The sequence below is a fragment of the Aquarana catesbeiana genome, linkage group LG01, assembly GCF_042186555.1.
Source record: "Aquarana catesbeiana isolate 2022-GZ linkage group LG01, ASM4218655v1, whole genome shotgun sequence".
Taxonomy (NCBI): Eukaryota; Metazoa; Chordata; class Amphibia; order Anura; family Ranidae; genus Aquarana; species Aquarana catesbeiana.
In genome coordinates, this window is record NC_133324.1 from 94,721,031 (window position 1) to 94,744,506 (window position 23,476).

Here is a 23,476-nt window from a genome sequence, read left to right on the forward strand (position 1 = left end):
ACAATATACTGTAACTAGGAATAACAAGATCCGGTGTCAGTTGTGACCATCCTATAATAATGTATCTTCCTGCCACATCCGCAACAAACCGCATCCATCACCACTGCCATTTTTATTTCTAGGAAAGGTAACAACTCTAACCAGAACAAGGTATACAGTCCTGATATTTGCAGTAGCTGATCAGGTTTGGCACCATGTAAGTTCTATGATATGTTAAAAATAAAGTTTGGATGCACCAAGTACCTTTGTCTTGTCTCCAAATTCCAAACACATAAAATTCTACAATATATGATTGCAGTTGAGTGATTTACATTTTGGAGATCCAGCGCCCATGCACAACAGTACTTAAAACGTTGTACACTGACTGCATCCAAGTTTCGGATAGGTGATCCTGGTAAGGGAACTTCCCAAAATTGTTTATTGCAGGTATAAAATAAACATAGACACAGGTCAATGGTATATTGTTTTAAATCTAAGTAAAACAGAAGTGTAATTATTAACAGAGAATTCAGTGCATTGACCAGGTGATATATTGACACACTCTACTTAGAACAGTGACAACAAAGTATTGGCCCCCATTTCACTGGTGAGAGTGGAGCTTACCACAAGGTAAGGTTTATGTTCTTGTTATTTAGAGTTGAAAGATTAAGACTGATATTGTTACATATTTGGTGTTCCCTTGTTCCAGATGCTGAACATATATATTTATTTTTTTAATCAGAAGTAGGTAATTGCCGATCCAATTAATAAATTAGTTACAAGCAGTTAAACAATAAGTAAGCAAGCACCACTAGTTGTTTTCAGCGACATTTGGTGGTTTCCAAATTTTCTCCTGTTCTATCCCATTCTGTCTTACATGAAATATTTTTTCTGACAACCAAAGATAATGAAGACAATTTTCTGACAACCAAAGATAATGAAGATCTACTCAAGAAACAGTAAATGTGCAGAGAGTGTATTTACACCTATAGTATGCAATGTAATGCTCATCTACATGCTCCGACATCTAAAAATTGCATGTGATTTTTATTGTTTGTTACAGCGAAAAGCACAAGTCTACTTGTGTGTGTTAAAGTAAGTTGGTTTAGAGATTTAAAATTTCCGTAAATTTCCATAAATCTTGAAGTCATGGGAAAAAGAAACATTTTTTCTAGAAAAAAATAGAAATTTTCGGAAAACTTAAAAAAAGTAGTTTTTCTAATTTAAAGTAATTTTGTTACACTGGGAAGTTGAAATTCAGTGTATATAAAAGTAATATGCTTAAAATAAAAGTACAGTTTATTCAGTAAATAAACTAATCTTGCTTATTAAAATTCTATTCTTTATTACAAATGGAATACCAAGGACTGTATATGAAAAGAACATTTCACCTATAAATACTACCTATAAATGCTGATCCAGAAGCATATATTGCTCTATGAAGAGCTTGATCAATGTGCTCCTGATTTTCAGGTGTCATTTTCTCTATAAATGAAGGAATTGTGTATTTTTGGGAGGCCGTGGTTTGTAACACTTCCTTACTTGAAGATGCTGCTGGCGAAGAAACACTTTGTGATGATCCAGAAGCAGTAAAAAGAGTGTTTCTGGAATAAAAACTCTGGAGGGAAAATCACCCCACACTTTCATTCTGGTCCTTATCATTTCATTCCATAAAGTATTTCTTAATGTCTTTAGGGCACCTCTGGTGTGCCAGGATGTGTTTTGTCATCCTTGTAGCATTTGGAAAAGAACAATTCATAATATTTGCAAATTGCAGCTTTGCTCTCAGCAGAAATGGCACTGGGGAAATGTTTCCAAACTCTAGATGTTGGTTTCACCAGTTTGCCGAGAGGAGGAAAAGAAAAAACAATTACTGAGCAGACTATAGGGAAACATTATGCTGTGATGGTGGAGAACATTAATAGGGATCATTTAAAAGGTTAAAAGATAAACTAATTTGTCAGACAAATCCCCCCTCTTACCTGTCAATTAAGGCCTGAGAGAACAGAATCATCTACTGTATCTCAACAATTACCTAACTGTATGAGATACAAGATGAAGCCCATAAGCAAACTAAACTGCAGCCTTTCCCCTGCAGTGCTCCCTAGTGGCAGTCTCTTGTTTGAGAACTGCATGGAGAAGTACAGTTTGAGCTGTATTCTAGGATTTGCTTGTTTTCAGCTGGGAGAACTTAAAGAGGGAGTCCGCCTAAAAAAATTATTAAAAGCCAGCAGCTACAAATACTGCAGCTGCTGACTTTTAATAAATGGACACTTACCTGCTCTGGAGTCCAGCGATGTCGGCAGCCGAAGCCGATTAATCGCTCGGCTCTCGGCTGCTGCTGCCACCATTCTCTGTGAGGGAATCAGGAAGTGAAGCCTTGCGGCTTCACTTCCCAGTTCCCTACTGCGCATGCGCGAGTCATGCTGCGCGTCCTAAGTGGTCCCCGCTATCTCCTGGGACCTGTGTGTTTCCCAGGAGACAGCAGGGGGGGTGCGGGAAGGGGCGTGACTCCCGCGGGAGTCTATTCCAGGAAGTGGTGCAAATACCTGTAGTAGACAGGTATCTGCACCCCCCTCCCCCCTGAAAGGTGCTAATTGTGGCACCAGAGAGGGGGAGGAATCAGATGAGCGGAAGTTCCACTTTTGGGTGGAACCCCGCTTTAAGACTTTACATAAAGTCTCAGAAATCTTTCATTAAGGTCTTCATGTTATATAGTTTGTTTGAATACCATGTGATAGGTATATTATCATTTTAAAAGTATGTATTCCACTTCTTTTTTCCCCAATTTTTCAGAAAAAAACAAAAAAACAGCTTTGAAAAAAATGGAAAAATCAATTTTTGATCCCAATTTTTCCATTATCATTATTATTTCCATTAAGAGTCCCCACCGGCTTGCGCTACATTGTTAGTGTAGCACCAGTCTTATGTGGTGGACTGGGCTGAGAGGCAAATTAGTCTAGCGCCCCCATAAAGCAGCAGCACTGGTTCCAGTATGTGAGTGGCTGGCATTCCGCAACTGTGTGTGTGTGTGTGGGGGGGGGGTGCCGCTTCTAATTTTGACTGTTCCCTCATCCTGGACCACAAACCTTCCTCACTGTGCTATATGTTTTCTGCTGCACCATTGGCATGGTTGTATCTTTTTAGTTCTCTCCAAAAAATTATCAGAAATTTTTGCTTATAGTAGAACTATAGGCAACACTTTTTATTTTCATTTTGGATAGAGTAAGGGAGGGCTATAACCCCTGTCAGTTTATTTTTTACCATCCCTGTCCCATTGCAGAGATTTCCCTTCACTTCCTGCCCCATAGCCAAATAGGAAGTGAACCAGGCCCTCAGAACTAGTGTCCCCAATCGAAAATTTCATGGTGGGTCTTAAACAGCAAAGGTTGTGGCATTGACAGGAAGGGGTGGGTCACATGTAAATTAGGGGGTGCACGAGTTTAGTCAGGCCCAGGGCAGCACAAAACCTAAATACACTACTGCATCTAATGATGTAAGGTAGAGTTTAAAATCCTTGTTAATAAAATTCCTTTGCGATTAGCTCTTCTGTATTCACAAAACTACATGAACATTCACTGGTCCCACTGCAGAGCTAGATCATCCACTAGGCCTCTTACACAGATGCCTAAGACCTGGTGGATGTCCACGGGGGCAGCTACAACCCTTTATGCCCATGCAGTAAACCAGGGGGAGTGCACTTATCAGCAGTTAATGTCTGATGGGATCAGACCAGTGCAGACTATCCAAATGCAGTAGCTTTTCTGTACCAAATGTAATCCTTATTAATGTCAATTGGAGGGATGGGAGGTGAAGTCACTCCTTGCACTCTGTGTAAGGACAACTGCTGTCTGAAGAATCTAATGGGGCGTACACACGGTCGGACTTTTCGACAGGACTGGTCTGACGGACGCTGACGGACCAAATCTGGGTGTGGGCTTCACCGGACCTTCAGCTTACTTTTCCAGTCGCAAATCTGACGGACTTTAGATTTGGAACATGCTTCAAATCTTTACGTCGTAACTCCGCCAGACCCAGAAATCCGCTCGTCTGTATGCTAGTCTGACGGACAAAAACCGACACTAGGACAGCTATTGGCTACTGGCTATCAACTTCATTATTTTAGTACTTCATCACGTACGAATCCGTCAGACTTTGGTGTGATCGTGTGTCAAGTCATTAAAGTGGATGTAAACCCGAAAAAAAAAAAATGTATTATTTTTTTTTATATATCATACTGTAGAGTATAAGATTTCCTATCATTTGAGCCCAGTCTTGCCACACAGAGTTAATCCATCTCTGAGCAATCCTCTTTTATTGTTCAGTGAGATAAATCTTGACAAACTGAGAAAAACTTTGTCAAATCCTCCCCCTTGCTGTGAGTGACAGCCTATGACACATGCAGTATTTTTTAATTCCCTCCCCCACTCCTTTCTTTAGCAGCTCTGCAAGGATTGGCTGTTCCACACCTCAGCACTATTTGGCATGCTGAAGTCATGTGGTTACTTTCCTGTCTTTTCACTGGATGTTAGAGATCATAGCAGAAGTTCAGTGTTAGAAATACACAGGAGAAAATGCATATTGACAAGGGGAGTGTAGAGGTGGGCGGGGAGTCTACTGACATCACAACTCCACCCACCGAGCTCCAGACAACAGACCCACCCACAGAATATGCAGTTTTTCGGGTCTCATAACAGACAGAGAGGAGACATTTGACAGGTATAGATACATGCAGGAGGCATGTATATCCTTATAGATAACCCCTATGGCAGTAGTTTAGAAAGGATGACATTGGGTTTACATCCACTTTAAGGTATATCTAAACCCAAAAACAGAAAGTGAATATATTGCAGCTTACCAGTCCTTAGATGTAGCAGCTGCATTCGTTTTGTGTTTTTCAGGCTAAGAATATTTACAAAAATACCTGTGGACTTTGCCAGAAAGCTAGTGTCCTTGTCACTTCCTGTTTGCTGAACGGAAATCTCAAACAATGTTATCAGCCTTCTCAGCTATCTTCTGTAAATTAGAAATTCCCACAATTCCTTGACCAGTGTAGGAACTAATGTCCCCAACTTCCACTACCCACTCTTTATTTACTACTCCCCTTTCCCTTTCTTATCTATAATAATTAGATAACGCACACAGGAGTTATTTTGGAGTAAAAAACCGGCCATAGCAGCCTCCTTTATTATAAAATATAAAACCAATTTTTAAATAACTTTAAATAACTCTTTTAATGAACATTTTGTACAACTATGTATAACTTTTAACTGACAGTTCTTACACCTCCCAATCTTTGGTCTTCTGATGGCACTCTTAACTTCATCTCCTCCATTTTAACAACTTCACCAAACACCATACACTGCGGTACATAATTTACCATACCAGGCCACCAGCCGTATTTAAAAACAGCTCGGTGACAACACCCTTCCCGCAGTGTAACATCTGTCTTCCAGCCTCGCCTTCCGCTGTCAGAACAGAACACACCAGAGGGGCCCAGAATACTGAAAGCCCCCCACCATTTACCATCACCTCTTTGCATTTTACCACCATCAGAGACCAAAGATGCCGCCACAGCCCGCAAGGATGACCCCTTAGCCTTAAGGGCACCTCCACACCCGCAATGCCCTCTCAATGCCATCTTGAAGCCCGAGAGCCCAAAGATCAATGCCTACTGCGGTAAGGTGCACCCCATCTCCCCTTAGGTACATCCCCACATTAACCTCCAACTCCGTGTGCCTCACCACCAATCCCCCATTATTAACCACAAACTTTCCAATTGCTTTGTTTACTTTAATTCTGGCTTTGTTGATCCTAGGTACCGATCTAGCCATGCGCCATGACGTCCTTGCCACTATGTCAGACCAAACTATGATCATGCCCGGGAAGGCCACCCGAAGTGCCAAAAAATCACACTTGACGGCCGACACCAGTTCCCTGGTAGATCGGACCCCCAGATCATTCCCTCCTGCATGTATCACTAAAACATCCGGGGGTCTATCGAGTCGAGTGTATCGTTCAAATTCCTGAACCACTCTACCCCACCCCATGCCTGGAAAGCCCAACCAGCGAATACATGCCTCCCTCCTGGAAATCCCCAGTTGCCTGCCTTCTGGTCTGACGTCCCCCCTTTTTGCACCCCAGAAAACATAGGAGTGCCCCAAGATCCAAACGAGGCGTGGTTGACCCCCATCTGCAAAGACATAACACAACAAAAAACAAATTGAAACATGTGCACTTCCCCTACCCTTGTCCTCAAATGCATGTAATCATAAAATATCTATGTATATTATTTTTTTATTTTTTTTTTTTTTTTTATTCATATCGCATCTGATGACAATTGAGGGCGCACATAAGACTGGAACCTCCTGGATTCCCACCTCCCTATCCTCTTGATTGCTGCCTCATCCAACCCACACCTGGCAGCTTCAGTAGCCGCCCCGATACGGAAGGAGTGTGAGGCGAATTGCCTACTATCCAATCCTGCAGCCCCAATGCATTTTCTGAACACTGCAATGAATTGAAACCTAGATAAGAAAGTTCTATCTTCATGCACAAACAACGGCCCTTCCCCGACCGGGCGAATTAGCAGAAATTCCTCAACTACTTGAACCGGGCAAATTCCCGACCCTGGTAACCTGAACAGTTGCACTTTTACCCCTTTTCCGGCTTGGTCTGTTTTTGACCTGCCCAGTTTCAGCAACACCCTATCCCGTTTTACTTCCACATCCTGCATCTTCAAACCCCCTGCTACTTGTTTTGCTGGACTCACCAACTCGCCAACCCGAAACGCTCCAAAAAACGCGATAGAAAAAACCGCCTTGAACAAAATCACTTCATAACCCGACTTACATACCCCACCTAACTTATTACACAATACCTGTAATAATGAAAAAGATACCGGCCTCCTCGAATCCTTCTTCGCATGGCTCTTCCTATAACCTTTTAAGGCCTGTTTTACCCAGAAATCCTTGGTAAAATCAGTCAGGCCCTGCAACTTGAACAGAAAGGCCAACCCCGCCAATTTCCGCTCAATTGCGGACACTGAACCACCCCCTTCCATGTGTCGTGACACAAAATACACTACCAACAGCCTCAAGTCCTGTTCTCCCAGCCCGGCTTCCGCCAGCCGTGTAAACGTGGCCCATTCCGACCATATTTTTTCATATGCCGCCCATGTCGACCCACTCACCGATTTCCTGATCCATCCTGCGGCGATTCCAATACCGTCTCCCAAAGCCACCCCGGACAAGGAATCCCCTCTGTTTCCGCGGCGGGCGCCAGCTCCCTGAATCTGTCCCACTGGAACCGAGACAAGGAATCAGCCAAAGTATTGTCTACGCCCGGGATATGCACAGCATATAGAAAAACATTAATTTGTAAGCACCTCAACACCAGGTGACGCAACAATCGTATTACCGGCGGGGATGATGCCGATAGCCGATTGATGACCTGAACTACCCCCATATTGTCACAATTTAAACGTATTTTCAAGTTCCGCCATCTCTCCCCCCACAATTCTACTGCTAATACCACCGGGAATAATTCCAAAAGCACCAGATTCCGGGTAAATCCCGACTCTACCCAAAAATCAGGCCATGCCTCCGCACTCCACTGCCCTTGGAAAAAAGCCCCATACCCCGTAGATCCCGCGGCGTCCGTCACCAAATCCATGTCACAGTTACTTACCGGTCCTTCCATCCACACCGAGCGCCCGTTGTAGCTTTCCAGGAACGTGTGCCACACCTTCAAGTCCTCCCTATGTTCCCTGGTAAGCCTGATAAAGTGAGTCGGAGACTGTATCCCCGCTGTGGCAGCTGACAACCGGCGGCAAAAAACTCTACCCATTGGAATAATGCGACACGCAAAATTCAACTTACCTAAAAGGGATTGTAATTGCCGCAGCTGCACTTTCCTCTGTCCCATCAAATCCCTGACATCCCTTTTTAACCCGTCCACCTTATCCCCTGGCAACCTGCACTCCATGTCTCTGGTATCTATTTCGATGCCCAAAAAACTCAACACTGTCGTCGGGCCCTCTGTTTTATCCGCTGCTAATGGTACCCCAAACTTACCTGCAATGTGTTCCAAGGTTGCCAACAGAATCGCACACCCCTTGGACTCACGAGGCCCCACGCAGAGAAAGTCATCCAGATAATGAATCACAGAATCCATCCCTGACACATCCCTAATCACCCATTCAAGAAATGAGCTAAACAGCTCAAACTTGGCGCAAGATATCGAGCAACCCATTGGCAGGCACTGATCGACGTAAAACTCCCCCTGCCAACAGCAACCCAACAGCCAAAAGCTGTCCGGATGTACTGGAAGCAAACGGAATGCCGCCTCAATGTCTGCTTTTGCCATGAGTGCCCCCTGACCGTAATGTCTCACCCATCCCACCGCTGCATCGAACGATGTGTACGACACTGAACAATCTTCAGGATTGATACCATCATTCACAGACGCCCCTTTTGGAAATGAAAGGTGGTGAATAAGGCGAAACCTGTTTGGTTCCTTTTTAGGCACCACTCCCAACGGTGACACTACTAAATTCTGTAACGGCTTAGTTGCGAAAGGCCCACTCATTCGCCCCAACGCAACCTCCTTGGCCAGTTTTTCCGAAACCACCCCAGGATTCTGCAGTGCAGACCGCAAGTTCTTGGCCATCGGAGGTATAGCTGTCAGAGAACATGGAATTCTGAAACCCACTGAAAAACCCTCCCCCAACTCCCTCGCTGCCTCTCTGTCCGGGTACCTATTTAAAAAAGGCCGCATCCTTACCTCCTTCACTGGCGTTATCCCTCTTCTGAGCAGGTTCCCCTGTCTTCTTTCCTCTTTTGAAGCAGCGTGACAACGCGTGGTTCCCCCCACATCCTGAGCATTCATGTTTAAAACGACAGGATCCCCCAAACTTGCAGGATCCTTCGTTAAACTGCCAACACACCCCAAATTTTTTCCCGGCCGGGAGTCCAGAGGTAGACGATCCCCCGGCCCCCCCATGAAAAGGCTGGTTTGGTGCCCTGGCGGAAGACATCAAACGCATCCATAAGCTTATATCCTTATGGTCCCACCTAAGCGCCGGCCTCACCGCCCTGCGTTGCCTAAATTGCTCATCGTATCGAAGCCACGCAGTGCCCCCATACACCCTATGTGCCTCGCCTATGGCATCCATGTAGCAAAACAACGCAGAGCAATGCTCCGGGTTCTTTTCGCCAATTACGCTCGCCATAATGGCGAACGCCTGCAACCAATTACTAAAGGTCCTAGGGATCAGACGATACCTTCGCTTCTCCTCATCTTCTTTTTTGGAATCGTCCGGCTTTACCCTATCCAAGTTGAACTTCTCTAACGGTAACAAGGAAAAAATTTCCACATACTCACCTTTTACTATTTTCTCCCGCACTTCTTGTTTTAAGTGTGCTCCCAGCGGGCCTTCATAGCAGACGTACACTTCGCATTTAGCCGCATCCGCTATCCTGACCACATCCTTCCTGACCGCCACTGCAGATTCCCCCGTGGCGGTGTTTTCCGCCACCCCGGCGTCTGAGTCGGCGACAGCCTCACCCCTTGTCCCCGTTGTTCCCCCAACACCCGACTGCTCCACCTGCCCTCCAACCCACGGCGCCACTATCGCTGGCGCCGTCTGGTTGGTTGCAAATCGTTGCACCAAATCCCTTAATCCTCCCAACAATTCCTGCAATGTTCCCCCTGTCCCAGCGGCGACAGGCTGAACGCCCGTCCCCCTTAAGCCAGGCGATCCCCCCGCCACGGCCCCTAGAACTCCCCCAGGAGCCATGGTGTCCCCCCCATCACCCCTATCTAACCAATTACCACCATCAACATTGATAACAGAATCAGTTAAAACATGTGACTCACCAGGCTGACTGGGTCTGCTTCCCATCGCCGCTGCACTGGATCCTCCAGAAGGCGCGATGTCCTGGCGCACGTCCTCATCCGAACCCGACAGCTCTCCTTCCGACCGAACTTCCGTGGCTTGGAGCATCGGCGTGAGTAACCTCCCAGGTGAAGCTTGCCTAGGGGCTGTGGATTCCCATCTTGTGGCTGTTCTCCCCCTTTCCTTGCGACCACCTGCTGCTGTGCTCTGCTGTCCCACACTGCTGTCACCTCTGCTGGCCCCTGGACCTCTCCTACTGTCTTCCACTGGCTCTCTTCCGATCCTGGCTGCATAGGGGCTGCCAGCAGCGTCTGGTAGCTGACCTCCAGCCGTGCCCCTGCTCCTCCCCCGTCGGATCTCCCCCCTAGCAGATGCCTGTGCTGTGGGGGGGACCGTTCTGCTGCTGTCCTGTCTTCTGGGTGGCGAAGCCCGGGCGCCATAACGGCCCGAAGCCCCGCCCCCCGCGCTCCGCCGTTGTGGAGGATTCCGCCCGGTCCCCCCAGGGGTGACGGCGGCCACCCGTTTTGCTGGTGGGGCCGACGGGTCCGTTCCCGGGCTCCTATTAGGGCGAGCTGTTCTGGATGAGGGGCCTGGTGAAAAACGCTCAGGCGGCCTAGACCGCCTGGCGCGTGGCGTCGCTTCCCCCCCCCGCCGGACCCCCCCGCTTCGTCTAGGAGCAATGGAGCTACCTGAGCCTGTAGCCATTCCTGTCCCCTCGTGGCCGCCGCCGTCCTCAGCCTTGCTAGGATCAAATCAATGTCTGCCATGCTGCTGCAAAAGCTTCTCTCCCCCTGTGGCAACTTCCCCTTTGTCTGTCTCCTCACACTGCTCCTGCTTAAACCCCGCCTATTCCTTTTATATCTCTCCACCCCTAAAGTTAACTTCAATCCCCTCCCTCTTACTTCCTTTCCATTTTTAACCCTCCGTTGTCTCCTGTTCCACCTTGTCATGCCCAGCCCTTCATTACCATTCCATATTTCCATTACCATTCCGGGCTTCCCTGTATAATGGAGATTAGGAAAGCAGCCTAGGGTGGGATCACTGCTCCTCCATAGATATAGTACAGTGAGTAAACGTTGTCACCCTAGGACAGGAAGTCGTTTACTGGCAGGATCACCAGGTGAAAATAAAGGGAAGAAAGCCTGAAAAAGAAAACGAATGCAGCCACTACCTAAGGACTGGTAAGCTGCTATTTATTGCACTCTTGTTTTTGGGTTTACATATGTTTTAAAATACATAAAAATACAGAGAAGTGTTCACCGGTCACAATGACACTTTTTCTTTGATAACCAGAGCTTAGCATGATTTGTAATTATAGTAAACTGTAAGCAGCATTTTTAGGCGCCCCCCCTCAAGCTGCAAATGCAGCTGTACAAAGGTATATACATGCCATGATGTGGTACCAATTATCTTGTCGTGTTCGAAAGGCAGTACCACCTGCTGAATGCAACCCATTCAAAAGAACAGGGCCACAGGGTTGTGCAGGCTTTTAGTGGTTAAAACAGGCCATGAGAAAGCGATACAACACCTCTTCACAATCTGTCAAAAGACATTTAAAAAGTGATATATCCTGGATCACTCTTCAGAGGACTAATGCAAGTTTAAACAAGCCATTAGGCAATTGTCTGCTTTTCATCAAGGTACCTGAACTCTGGCTGTTCTACCTTTGGGATAAATATATGCATTTCTAAAAAAAAAAAAGTGAATGTTTGATTCTTTCACCATTTACTGGATCCGAATGTCTAAATCCAAGAACAAACATATAATTGAATGAGATTTCTTTTTTTAAGTACATGTTCTGCAAATACAGAAATGACATGCTGATCTTGCCAGAAATCCAGTGTGCTTGTAATCGGTGCACTGAACTGAATTCTCAATGTTATTAGCCTTCCCATTTCTCTTGGGAAATACAGAACACCTCCCCTATATGTTACAGAGATGAGGAGAGGGGGACGTGTTGTCTTGTCCTAGGATGACAACACTGCTTCTCACTAGATATAATGTAGAATGTTTTCACCTTAGGACAGGTAGGATCACAGAAAATAAAGGAAAAAAACCTTTAAAAAATGTGATTTGCTACACCTGAAAACTGGTAGGCTGTAATATATTAATTTCGGGTGGATTTACTAAAGGCAAATAGACTGGCAAGTGCAGTTGCATTCGTTTTGCCTAGAGCTTAGCTCTGTTGATTTCCATAATCCAATCATGTGCAAGAAAATATACTTTTTGGGGATTTTCCTTGCACCTGATTCGGTATTCTTTACAAAGTGGAGCTTTACCACATTTACTAGAGAAAATATGTGTAAATGTCTTACGTATATCAACCTCATTGTTTTCTTGGGTTTAGATGAGCTTCAAACTTCACGCCTATTTGCACCCTTTGCGATACAGGCATTATATGTTACATTAACCACTTGCCGACCAGCCATGCACCGGTACATCGCGTGATATCTCAGTCATCGCTGCAGCTACGATATGAATGAAAGATATCATTTTTAGAGCCAGCGAAGCTGAACAAAGTAAAAATAATCCGAGCAGCTAAAGAGCTGCTGGATTATTTTACAGGTGGTGGAAATATGCGTTTGAAAAGCCAATGTGTTCTTCGTAACCACAGCGGCTAAACAGACCATTGCGAAAGCATGGAAATCTGACCCAGTCTGTATTTTGTCATTTAAAAATAGAGTTATGCCCTGTACACACGATAGGATTTTCAGACAACAAAACCGTGGATTTTTTTCCGAAGGATGTTGGCTCAAACTTGTCTTGCATACACACGGTCACACAAATGTTGTTGGAAATTCCGAACGTCAAGAACGCGGTGACATACAACACGTACGACGAGCCGAGAGAAATGAAGTTCAATAGCCAGTGCGGCTCTTCTGCTTGATTCCGAGCATGCGTGGACTTTTGTGCGTCGGACTTATGTACACATGCTCGGAATTTCCGACAACAAGTGTTGTTGCCGGAAAATTTGAGGACCTGCTCTCAAACACTTGTTGGCGGAAATTCCGACAACAAATGTTCTATGGAGCATACACACGGTCGGACTTTCCGTCAACAAGCTCACATCCAACATTTGTTGTCGGAAAATCCTATCGTGTGTACAGGGCATAACTCAGTCCATGATTCACGCAAAAAACGAAGCAATCTTACTTGACAATGTATCGAAATATGAAGCCTTATGGAGACCATAGTTTGAACATTTTCTACCTTCAGGATTCGATAACTCGTTATTTCTTCTTTGAAGACATTATACCTATAACCTACAGCACTATTATATTCCATATTTACTACTTTGAACTAGTGATCTTCTCAGGAAGATCTCTCACATCCCACTTCTTTATCCCCTTACCTTAAACATTGCGCAGTTAATACCTCCTTTATATACTAATCGACTCTCTTGAAGTGTGAGTTATTAGAGATAGTTGGGAATATTACTTTATCTCCAGATAAAGCCAGGCCATATTGCAGGAATTTACCCCTGGAATTACCTATTAATTTCCCCTAGCTACCTCGCTCCCTTTTCTTTGATATACTAACTTTAACGAACCTTACTGTCCTTCAAACTTTATAATACATTTTATTTCATCTCCTTATCTTCTTAACCCCTATTATTTATATATGTTATTCTTGTTTACTGTAATCACTTTATATGATACATATGCTTAATGTAAATTCTATCTTGGAAACATCCTTAATTTTCATATCACACTCTTTGAGTGAAGCATTATTATTATTCTATTTCCTTATTTTATCTCTCGTAGCATTATATTTACAAGAATGTTACTGTTTTTCTTTGCACGTTTGAACTATGTTAAACCCTATAAAAGCCAGTGTGCAAATACGGTATGATATAAAAAAATTGAAACACTCATTTTATTATGTAGGGCATCTTCTAAAAAAATATATATCTATAATGCTTGGGGGTTTTAAGTAATAGAGATCCATCTGGTACACTTTTTATGGAAACTGATCATTTTGTTCCCCATTGGAGGGGGAGTTACATGGTCAGAGAGCTGTCCAAGATGGAAACCAGGCGGATATATACCCTTAAGAGTCATGTTCCACATGGTTTGAACATTAATTGGGATGTTAACAGTTTTATAGATAATGCCTGATACAGTTGGCTTCCCCTTCCTTTTTGTCCTTTATTTATGTATTTTGTGTCTAGGGCAGTGATGGCGAACCTTGGCACCCCAGATGTTTTGGAACTACATTTCCCATGATGCTGCACTACACTGTAAAGTGCATGAGCATCATGGGAAATGTAGTTCCAAAACATCTGGGGTGCCAAGGTTCACCATCACTGGTCTAGGGAATGGTTCGAATTTAATACCTTAAAGTTTTCCCTCCCCCCCATGTGTCTTAGCCTACGTTCATATCTGTAGCCCGTGATTTTTTACCAGTTTTGATCTGTTCTAAAATAAATAAATAAATAAATATTATATATATATATATATATATATATATATATATATATATATATATATATATATAATGCTTGGGGGTTTTAAGTAATTGTGTAGCAAAAAAAAAAAATGTAGATTTTTACATGTGTGTAAGAAGTGTCAGAATTGGCCCAGAGCTGAATTACAAATTTTGTCTTTTCTTATAGATTTAGGATCACCTTTAAACAATGGAGAGAAAGTGTCTTTCATCCGTAGTGTGGCTCATTCTACTTCACTCCTTCATCAGCGCTGTTCACTGTGAGTAAAAACAGACTTAAGATAATTAATTATTATACCATCCAGATATGATTAACATGCTGTTACAAGAAAATGACGCCTGAGTTTCACTCAAAATAATCCAGCCTGATCCTAATTACACAGAGTTGTCAATATGTAGACCAGGCATTAGGTGACTCAGCTTCCCAAAGTCTTACTTCATGGCTTTTCTGAACAAATTCTAAACTGTTTGCTATTTTGAAAATTATTCAGACCTGTCAAGTTGGAAAAACAGTGAAATGCATTTTGCGAGGTGCTAAGTGGATCTGCGATCCATGATTCCATCAATCCAACTTCATCCATGCAGATGAAGTGCTGAGGGGTTCTGTAAATTTCATCTTGAGCCAAAAACATAAATATCATATATTGCAGTTTATTAATTTTCTTTTCAGGCCCCTTTATTTTCGCTTGGTAATCATGCAGATAACACACTTCCTGTTCCTGGGACTACACTGACTTCTACACTGTATATATGGAAAAGCCATGGTTGACAACTAGGTTGGACATCAAATATTACTGCCTTTGTTCATCTCCTTTATATGGGGTGGGGTGTGACAGGATTAAGCTGGCCAAGGATGGATCAAATTCAATCCCTCTATGGGCAGGCTGATTGTACCCAAGTACCGATCAGGAAGGTTCTCTGCTGCCATGACACAATAGCGCTGCGGAAGGGATTCCCCCATCAACACTGACTGTGTTAATGGGGGAATCAAGTTATTTTCTTTCCTTCCACCAGTGGCTGTTCCTGGGTTTAGGGCACGCATGCATTGTCGAACAGCAGGAGGAATCGGTGAGGCTCTCTGCAGCAGCTGAAAGCCAGTTTCTCACCCTCCTGCAAGCTGCAGGGAGAGACACAGACACAGGGCATTGTTCCTGTAATTGCTTCCCCCTTACTGATCCCCCTCCCTGTTCTGCCTACTTCTTATCCCCACCATTGTGCCCCCCCTGTCACTGTGCTGAGCCCCCCCCCCCTCTTGTAGCACTGCCAGCTTTCCTGTCTTGTAAAAAAAAACATTGTAAAAAAAAAAAAAAATTTTAACATTGTAATAAATAATTTGTAAAAATGATAAAATAAAATAATTTAAAAAATGTAAACTGTTTTTTTACAAAATGTAAAAAAACTATGAAAAAAGGGCTAATTCACACTGGTTCTCTGTTATGTTTGTGTCTACTAATAATGATTTTAGTGTATTTTTTGTGAAAACAATAGTTTCAATAGTTTTTATATATTTGATATATTGGGGTGGGAGGGGTGGCCCTGCCAGGTAGGCTGTACGGGGCCCTATGATTTCTAACAGCAGCCCTGCCACCGACACCCGCTGTGATTGTACACAGTGGGAGTCTGTCAGCAGGTCCCGGCCAATGATTAATAGCTGGGACCTGCTGATCAATCAACAGGGATATACAATGTACCGTAATACTGACATATAATCACAAACATAGGTTGGACTTGATGAACGTGTGTCTTTTTTCAACCTCACCTACTATGTTACACAGGACTCTGTACAGAGGGAATGATCTCTGTTTCTTAAGAAACAAAGAGATTGATAGTAAAAAGCAGCACACCTTACACAAATTAACATTTGTTAGGCACACATTTAACCCCTTGTTTGCCCTAGATGTTAATCCCTTCCCAGTCAGTGTCATTAGTACAGTGACAGTGTTATCACTAATCACTGTATAAGTGTCGCTGGTGATTTCAGTGCCAGTTAGTCAGCTCCCACTCAGTGTCAGTTAGTGTTAGATTTCTAAAGGTGCTTTTGACATGAAATTTTCACCATGTCAGTAACAACCCATGCAAACCATACATACAAAGAAACTAAAACAAATAAGTTCAGAAATGAAGTTATGTGTAATAAAATGGAATGACACGGGGAAAAAGTATTGAACACGCTAACTGAAATGTATTTAATACATTGTACAAAATCCTTTGTTGGTAATGATATCTTCCAGATGCCTCCTGTATGGAGAAACTAGTCACATGCATTGCTCAGGTGTGATTTTGGCCCATTCTTCCACACAGTCTTCAAATCTTGAAGGTTCCGTGGACCTCTTATATGAACTCTGATCTTTAGTTCTTTCCATAGATTTTCTATTGGATTCAAGTCAGGTGGTTGGCTGGGCCATTCTAGCAGCTTTATTTTCTCTCTTTGAAATCAATTTAGAGTTTCCTTGGCTTTGTGTTTGGGATCATTGTCTTGCTGAAATGTCCACCCTCGTTTCATTTTCATCATCCTGGTAGATGACAGCAGATTTTTATCAAAAATTTCTTGGTATATTTTTCCATTCATTCTTCCTTCTCCGTATTCTACCATGTGCTGAAAAACAGTCCCACACCATGATGTTCCACCTCCAAACTTCACTGCTGGTATGGGGGTGTTTTTGGGGTGATGTGCAGTGCCATTTGACCTCCAAAAATGGTGTGTATTATGGCATTCAAATACCCTATACACACACACAATAGGATTTTCTGACAACATAATCCATGGATTTTTTCCGACTGATGTTGGCTCAAACTCGTCTTGCATACACGTGGTCACACAAAGTTGGTCGGAAATTCCGAACGTCAAGAACGCGGTGATGTATAGCACGTACGACAAGCTGAGAAAAATGAGCCAGTGCTGCTCTGCTGCTTGATTTCGAGCATGCGTGGCACTTTTCGTCGGAATTGTGTACACATGATCGGAATTTCTGACAACGGATTTTGTTGTCGGAAATATTGAGAACCAGCTCTCAAATTTTTTGTGACAACAAGGTCCTATCACACATTTTCCGTAGGAAAATCCTATCGTGTACGGGGCATTATGCCCATTATGTACACATTTTTCTGAATATTCCAGTTTTTTAGTTGCAGCACCGTCAATTCACTGGTTTGATACTAAATACAATTTTTATTTAATTTTATTAGCACAATTACCTTGGGGGTAGCGTGGATTATCCACGTTACACATTTGTCCAAATGTTGTGCAGCAAACTAGCTAGAACTTTTTTTCTTCAGCAGTTGAGTCCTGCGTGGTGAGCATGTATACAGGCCATGGAGGTTGAGTGTATTACATATTGTTTTCTTTGAAACAATTGTACCTGCTAATTTCAGGTCTCCCTGAAGCTCTCCACAAGTGGTCCTTGGGTATTGGACACTTCTGATAATTCTTTTCACTCCTCTGTCAGAAATCTTGCGAGGAGCACCTAGTTGTGGCCGGTTTATGGTAAAATTATTTTCTTTACACTTTCAGATTATGGCCCCAACAGTGCTCACTGGAACATTCAGTAGTTTAGAAAGCCTTCTGGAACCAATTCCATCAGTATGTTTTGCAACACTAAGGTTGTGAAGGTCTTGAGAGATAATGAGACATCTTTTTATATGCCATCAATTGAGACTGAACCAGCTGATATTAAGTTGCACTGGCAAGGGGCAGGATTGCTTTCCAATTACTGATAGATTTCAGCTGGTGTCTTGGCTTTCCATGCCTTTTTGCACCTCTTTTTCCTCGTGTGTTCAATACTGTTTCCCTCTGTAACTCCATTTTAGTACACAAAACTTAATTTCTGAACTTTTTTGTTTTGGTTTCTTTGTATGTATGGATTGCATGGGTTGCTACTGACATGTGGCGAAAATTTCACGTCAATAGCAGCTTTAGAAATATATTTACCTTGAAAAATGGTGACGTGTTCAGTACTTATTTTATCTGCTGTATATACCATAGTTTGTAGACACTATAATGTTCATGCAAACCAATTAATATACACTTATTGGGATTTTTTTAACCAAAGAAATGTAGCAGAACACATTTTGGCCAAAATTTATGAAAAAATTACATTTTTATTGCAGAAAGTAAAAAATATTGTTTTTTTTTCAAAATATTCCTTTTTTTTTGTTTATATAATAATGAAGTACCGCCAAAAGAAAGCTTTATTTGTAGGGTGAAAAAAATGATTTAAAGTTACATTGTTGCATGACCGTGCAAATACTATTTAAAGTAGCACAGCGTTAACCACTTAAGCCCCGGACCATTTGGCTGACCAAAGACCGGAGCACTTTTTGCCATTCGGCACTGCGTCGCTTTAACTGACAATTGCGCAGTGGTGCGACGTGGCACCCAGACAAAATTGACGTCCTTTTTTCCCCAAAAATAGAGCTTTCTTTTGGTGGCATTTGATCACCTCTGCGGTTTTTATTTTTTGTGCTATAAACAAAAAAGAGCGACAATTTTGAAAAAAAAGCAATATTTTTTACTTTTTGCTATAATAAATATCCCCGAAAAATATATAAAAAAAACATTTTTTTTTTATCAGTTTAGGCTGATACATATTCTTCTACATATTTTTGGTAAAAAAAAAAAAAAAAATCACGAAAGGCGTTTATTCTATTTTGGGACCATTCACATTTATACAGAGATCAATGCAATGCACTGAGTACTGTGTAAATGTGACTGGCAGTGAAGGGTTTAACCACCAGGTGGCGCTGCAGGGGTTAAGTGTGTCCTAGGGAGTGATTCTAACTGTGGGGGGAGGGGCTGTGTGACATGACACTGATCACCGCTCCCAATTACAGGGAGCTTTGATCAGTGTCAGTGTCACTAGGCAGAACAGAGAAATGCTTGTTTACATTAGCATTTCCCCTTTCTTGAGCTCCGTGTGACGATCGCGGGTATCCCCACGGACATTGAGTCCGCCAGACCCGCAATCACACTCACGGAACTTGCGGCAGGGTAACTCAAAGGGACGTACAGGTACGCCCATAGCAAAAAATGGCCTGGTCATGAAAGGCGGTAAAGCCTACCAGAGCTGAGGTGGTTAATTTACAGGACCCCACATTGGAAGGATAATGTTCTTTCACCTGCCAGTGGCCCCTGTACCTGCACTGACTACAGAGTTATTTTGATGGGAGCAGCATGTTCACACTGTCTTTCTCCACCAACTCTACATCACATAACTCTTTCCATCTTTAGGAAGGAAGCTGCTGCACACATCGCAAGACTTCGCACACCATTCCATGCCAGGTCCCTCCACAAAAATCACACCAGAGGTTTTCTCTCAACGAAAGGCATAATTTATAGTCAGTTCTTAAACATTTCTAGTACAACAGGCATTAAATCAATGCAACATCCAAAATACAGACCATTTCAGATCTTCTATTCCTTAAAGTGTTACTAAACCTACAACAGTAAAATCAGTCTGTATATGCAGTAAAGCATGCTTGTTATACTCACTGTGGAATCTAAGGGGTTAATCCTCCGCATTGTATAAAAAAGCTGTTTGATTCTGTCTTCTCTGATCCTCCCCTTCTTCCACTGTCTCCAATCCATCTCCTGATAGCACAGAGCCTTGGGGGCATTCTGCACATGCTCAGTTTGATTTGTATTGCTAGAAAGTTTTTGGTTTTGTTTTTGGGGAAGGTTCATGTGATCAGCACAGTGCCAATCAACACTGTCCAGACAGAGGGTCAGGGGTCATGCACCCTCATAGGACATTCAGAAGAGAATGTAAACCCCTCCTACAAAGCTTCAACCAGTGCTAGACCGGACACTGATAGAAGTCACAAGACTGCTATATACTGCTGATGAGAAAAGGTATTTAGCAGTTTATATTTACTAAAATTATTGCATTTCCATGTTCTGTGTACTGTGGGAGACCACATACAGTGAATGCAGGGTCCTGGGTTTAGTAACACTTTAAGTTCTTTGTTGTTCATACTTTTTAGTGCAATTGTGCAAGGAGCCGCTATCAGGGGTGACTGAAGTGTCTGGGACCGCTGTCATTTTGACAGCTAAAAATTGGTCTGCAGAAGCTCTGGAAACGCTATATACACAAGCATGTGGCTTTGTTTACATTCATTTAGGAGTCTTGACAGTGGCTTCTGTATAAACTAGACCTGGAACTAGGCCTCCCTATGACTAACTCCAGAAGGAGTGAAACACATTTAAGAGGAGCAGGTGGATTTTCCCTGTATTGGATGATATCAACAAATGTATTCTGGACTTCTGGAAGTTGCCTTCTTGTTTTTTAGGCCTGAAATGCAGTCTTCCTTCATATAGAGGCAATGCCATTGCTCCTGTGACAAAGCAAGATTTAGTTGTCAAAATAACAGAGTGGCGCCCATAGACATAAGCCTATCATGCCTTATAGAAAATATGGCCCTGCCGATGTGCGCAAATCACAAGACTTACCACACAGAATTACAAATCTGGTGGGCCCCCGGAATACAGTCTGAAATCCCTTACATAAAACCAATAAATGAACCATCACATCCTGCTGCTTTGCCATATAGAATAATTAAAAACCCTAATGGTGTTGCCTCTGGAACCAGCCTCTTTGCACGTGTTGCATATGATTATGATATGTAATGATAAAATCACAAATTCCTTATGAAGAGTCCTAGTCACACAATGAAACTACAAGAAAGTACTCTGAGCTAAAACCATACTCTCAATATTCTCAATCCAAAAAACAACTAAATGGCGCTCGCCTGCACGCTGCTAAGGCACACCAACGGTCATAGACTATGTAGAAGTGATTAAAGCTTGGTCTCCACCTGTGGGAGAACTCTCCTCTAATGCATTTCACCCAGTTTGGGGCTTAACCATAGAGGACGTTGGTGTGCCTTAACAGTGTGCAGTGGGGTCCATTTTGTTGTAGTCCCAGGATTGAGCCTGATAAGCATTCATGAAACCCAACCAGCACCTTGAAGCAGCATGAGCCAACTGGAGCAACATTAGAGGGCATTGAGGAGTACTGTTGTAGCTTTTCTTCCAGAATCCCAACAAATTACATTAATGAATTTTGAAAAAATATAGATGTTCATAAGATATAATGCTATCAAAGTATCTGCTCCATGTTACCTGGAACTATTGCCAAATTTTCTGGAAGGATATCACCAAACAGGAGGTAAGTATCATAGAGATGATATTTTATGATGTTGTGCAAAAAAAAAAAAGTATTTATGTTTTATTGACAGGTGATTGTGGACTGCCTCCAAAGATTCCCTATGGAATGCTAAAACCAGAGTTTGCAGATCAAATGAATTTTGCTGTAGCATCCACTGTGAGATACGATTGCCATCTTGGATTTATACGAAGGCCAGGAGCTAAAAATTATGTTACTTGCTTGAAGGACTCCCAATGGTCCGCCTATGATGAATTCTGCCAATGTAAGCAAACATTTACTTTTCAGTTTCTTTTGGTTTTAAACTGTTTTACATTACAAGGATATTATGTATTACATTGATTTGATAAAGCTGAACTTCCGGCAAACAGCTAAATATACAGACACTGTCCTACCTGCCAAAGAGTTTGTATTCATGTCCATCGTGTACTGAAATTCCCAAAGCCCGGCCATACATTACAGTCATGCCTGGGAGAGGAAGGGTTCTGTTCTTCATCTGTGACTGGACAGTGAAAGGAGAAGCAGCACACTGATAAGCTCATCTTTCTGTCTCTCTATTCTCCCAGTTCTTATCATCATGTTCCGTGCACTGCATCACACCTGATTGGCTGCTTGTGCTGCTTCTCCCTACCCCTCTTTATTCTAATTCTCTATTCTTTATTTAGAGGAAGCGCCAGGGGCGGATCCAGAGTCTTGTCTCGGGAGGGGCACTGTCAGAAATATGTTTTTTGTGGGCAATTTATCGGGGAAATAGCTGATGTTGGCGCTTCAATCATCATGGCACCATGGTTGTTATGGTGTCAGGATCAATGAAGCGCATTATTTCTATTATTACATTGTAATATAAAATGAAATGGTTCAACCCACCATAATGCAGAATCAGTGGGAGCCCCGAGTGTGTCACTTACCACCGTCGCCTGCCACACGTTGCGAATTGTCACTTGCCTGCCACCAGATGCAGATTGTCACTTGCCATGTCATCTGCCATATGTTGCGGATTGTCACTTGCCACACATTGCGAATTGTCACTTGCCACGTCACCTGCCACACATTGCGAATTGTCACTTGCTGTGTCCCAGACTCCCAGAGTCAGGCAGCAGAGAGATAATGTAATCTCTCTGCTGCTCACGCTGCCTGCACAGTGAGGGCGGAAGTTACTGCAGGGATGCAGGGCGGTTACACTAAGCCGCCCACTCACTGACCCGGCAGCCCGGCCTGCCCGCCCACAAACCGCGCCATCCACCAGCAAACCGCGCCGCTCGTGGAGCAGCTCTCTCATCCGCCCGGCCCGCAACAAATTTTCTCGGGGTGGCAATTGCCCCCCCCGGATCCGCCCCTGGGAAGCGGTATACCATATGCTTCAACACATGCATATCGGCAGACAACATTGTACACCAAAACAAAAAGTCAAATACGAAGGTGTTGGACTCAGGTGTGAATAGCAGTGGTGGCCCATCCATCCACCCCCCCATCCATGCGTCCGGCCCCCTGATCTACTTATCAGGGCGCCGGACTACGGATTTCAATGGGGGGTTCATCTGATTAGAGGCTCTAATAGGCTTCAAAAAAGGGTGGTCTCGGGGCACAGAGCACTGTGCCCTGATCCCACCCAGTTGTGTAACGATAGCGAATGAATTTGTGTTATTTTCACACAAAAGTTCCTCCCCGCCAATCAGGAGGCAGGTTGTGAGACCTGTTTCCCGATAGGATTGCCTGACGCTTTGGCCAATTGGATGCCTAGCTCTTAGGAGGAATAGAGGAGACACGCGGCGGAGTAAGCCACGGGAGGAGCAGACACTGGAGTCGCTGCCCGCACCCCAGGAGAGGAGGAGAGGACACCACAGTCTGCCAGCCCTAGATCAGGAAGGTGCCTGACCACCGGCTGCCCGGGGGGGTTGTCAGTGCCGCACCGCCGGCCTCGCGGAAGGGGGGTTTGGTGTCACTGCCGCGCCGCCGGCCTCCTGGAGGGGGGGGGTTGGTGTCAGTGCCGTGC

At 43.6% G+C, this 23,476-nt stretch overlaps 1 protein-coding gene across 4 annotated transcripts in view; it reads left to right on the forward strand.

Moving 5' to 3' along the window:
- The first annotated feature begins 467 nt into the window (after positions 1–467).
- The window catches only part of LOC141132932 (C4b-binding protein alpha chain-like), a 126,182-nt gene continuing 103,173 nt past the window's right edge, over positions 468–23,476 (forward strand). For 2 of the 4 annotated variants that reach the window (XM_073621942.1, XM_073621950.1), the window contains exons 1-3: positions 477–609; positions 14,493–14,583; positions 21,557–21,748. In XM_073621942.1, the coding sequence (XP_073478043.1) occupies positions 14,514–14,583; positions 21,557–21,748 (262 nt within the window). In that variant the 5' untranslated portion in view covers positions 477–609; positions 14,493–14,513. Of the gene's footprint in view, positions 610–14,492; positions 14,584–21,556; positions 21,749–23,476 lie in introns of all 4 variants that reach the window. The other 2 variants (XM_073621967.1, XM_073621958.1) reach the window with 2 other exon arrangements.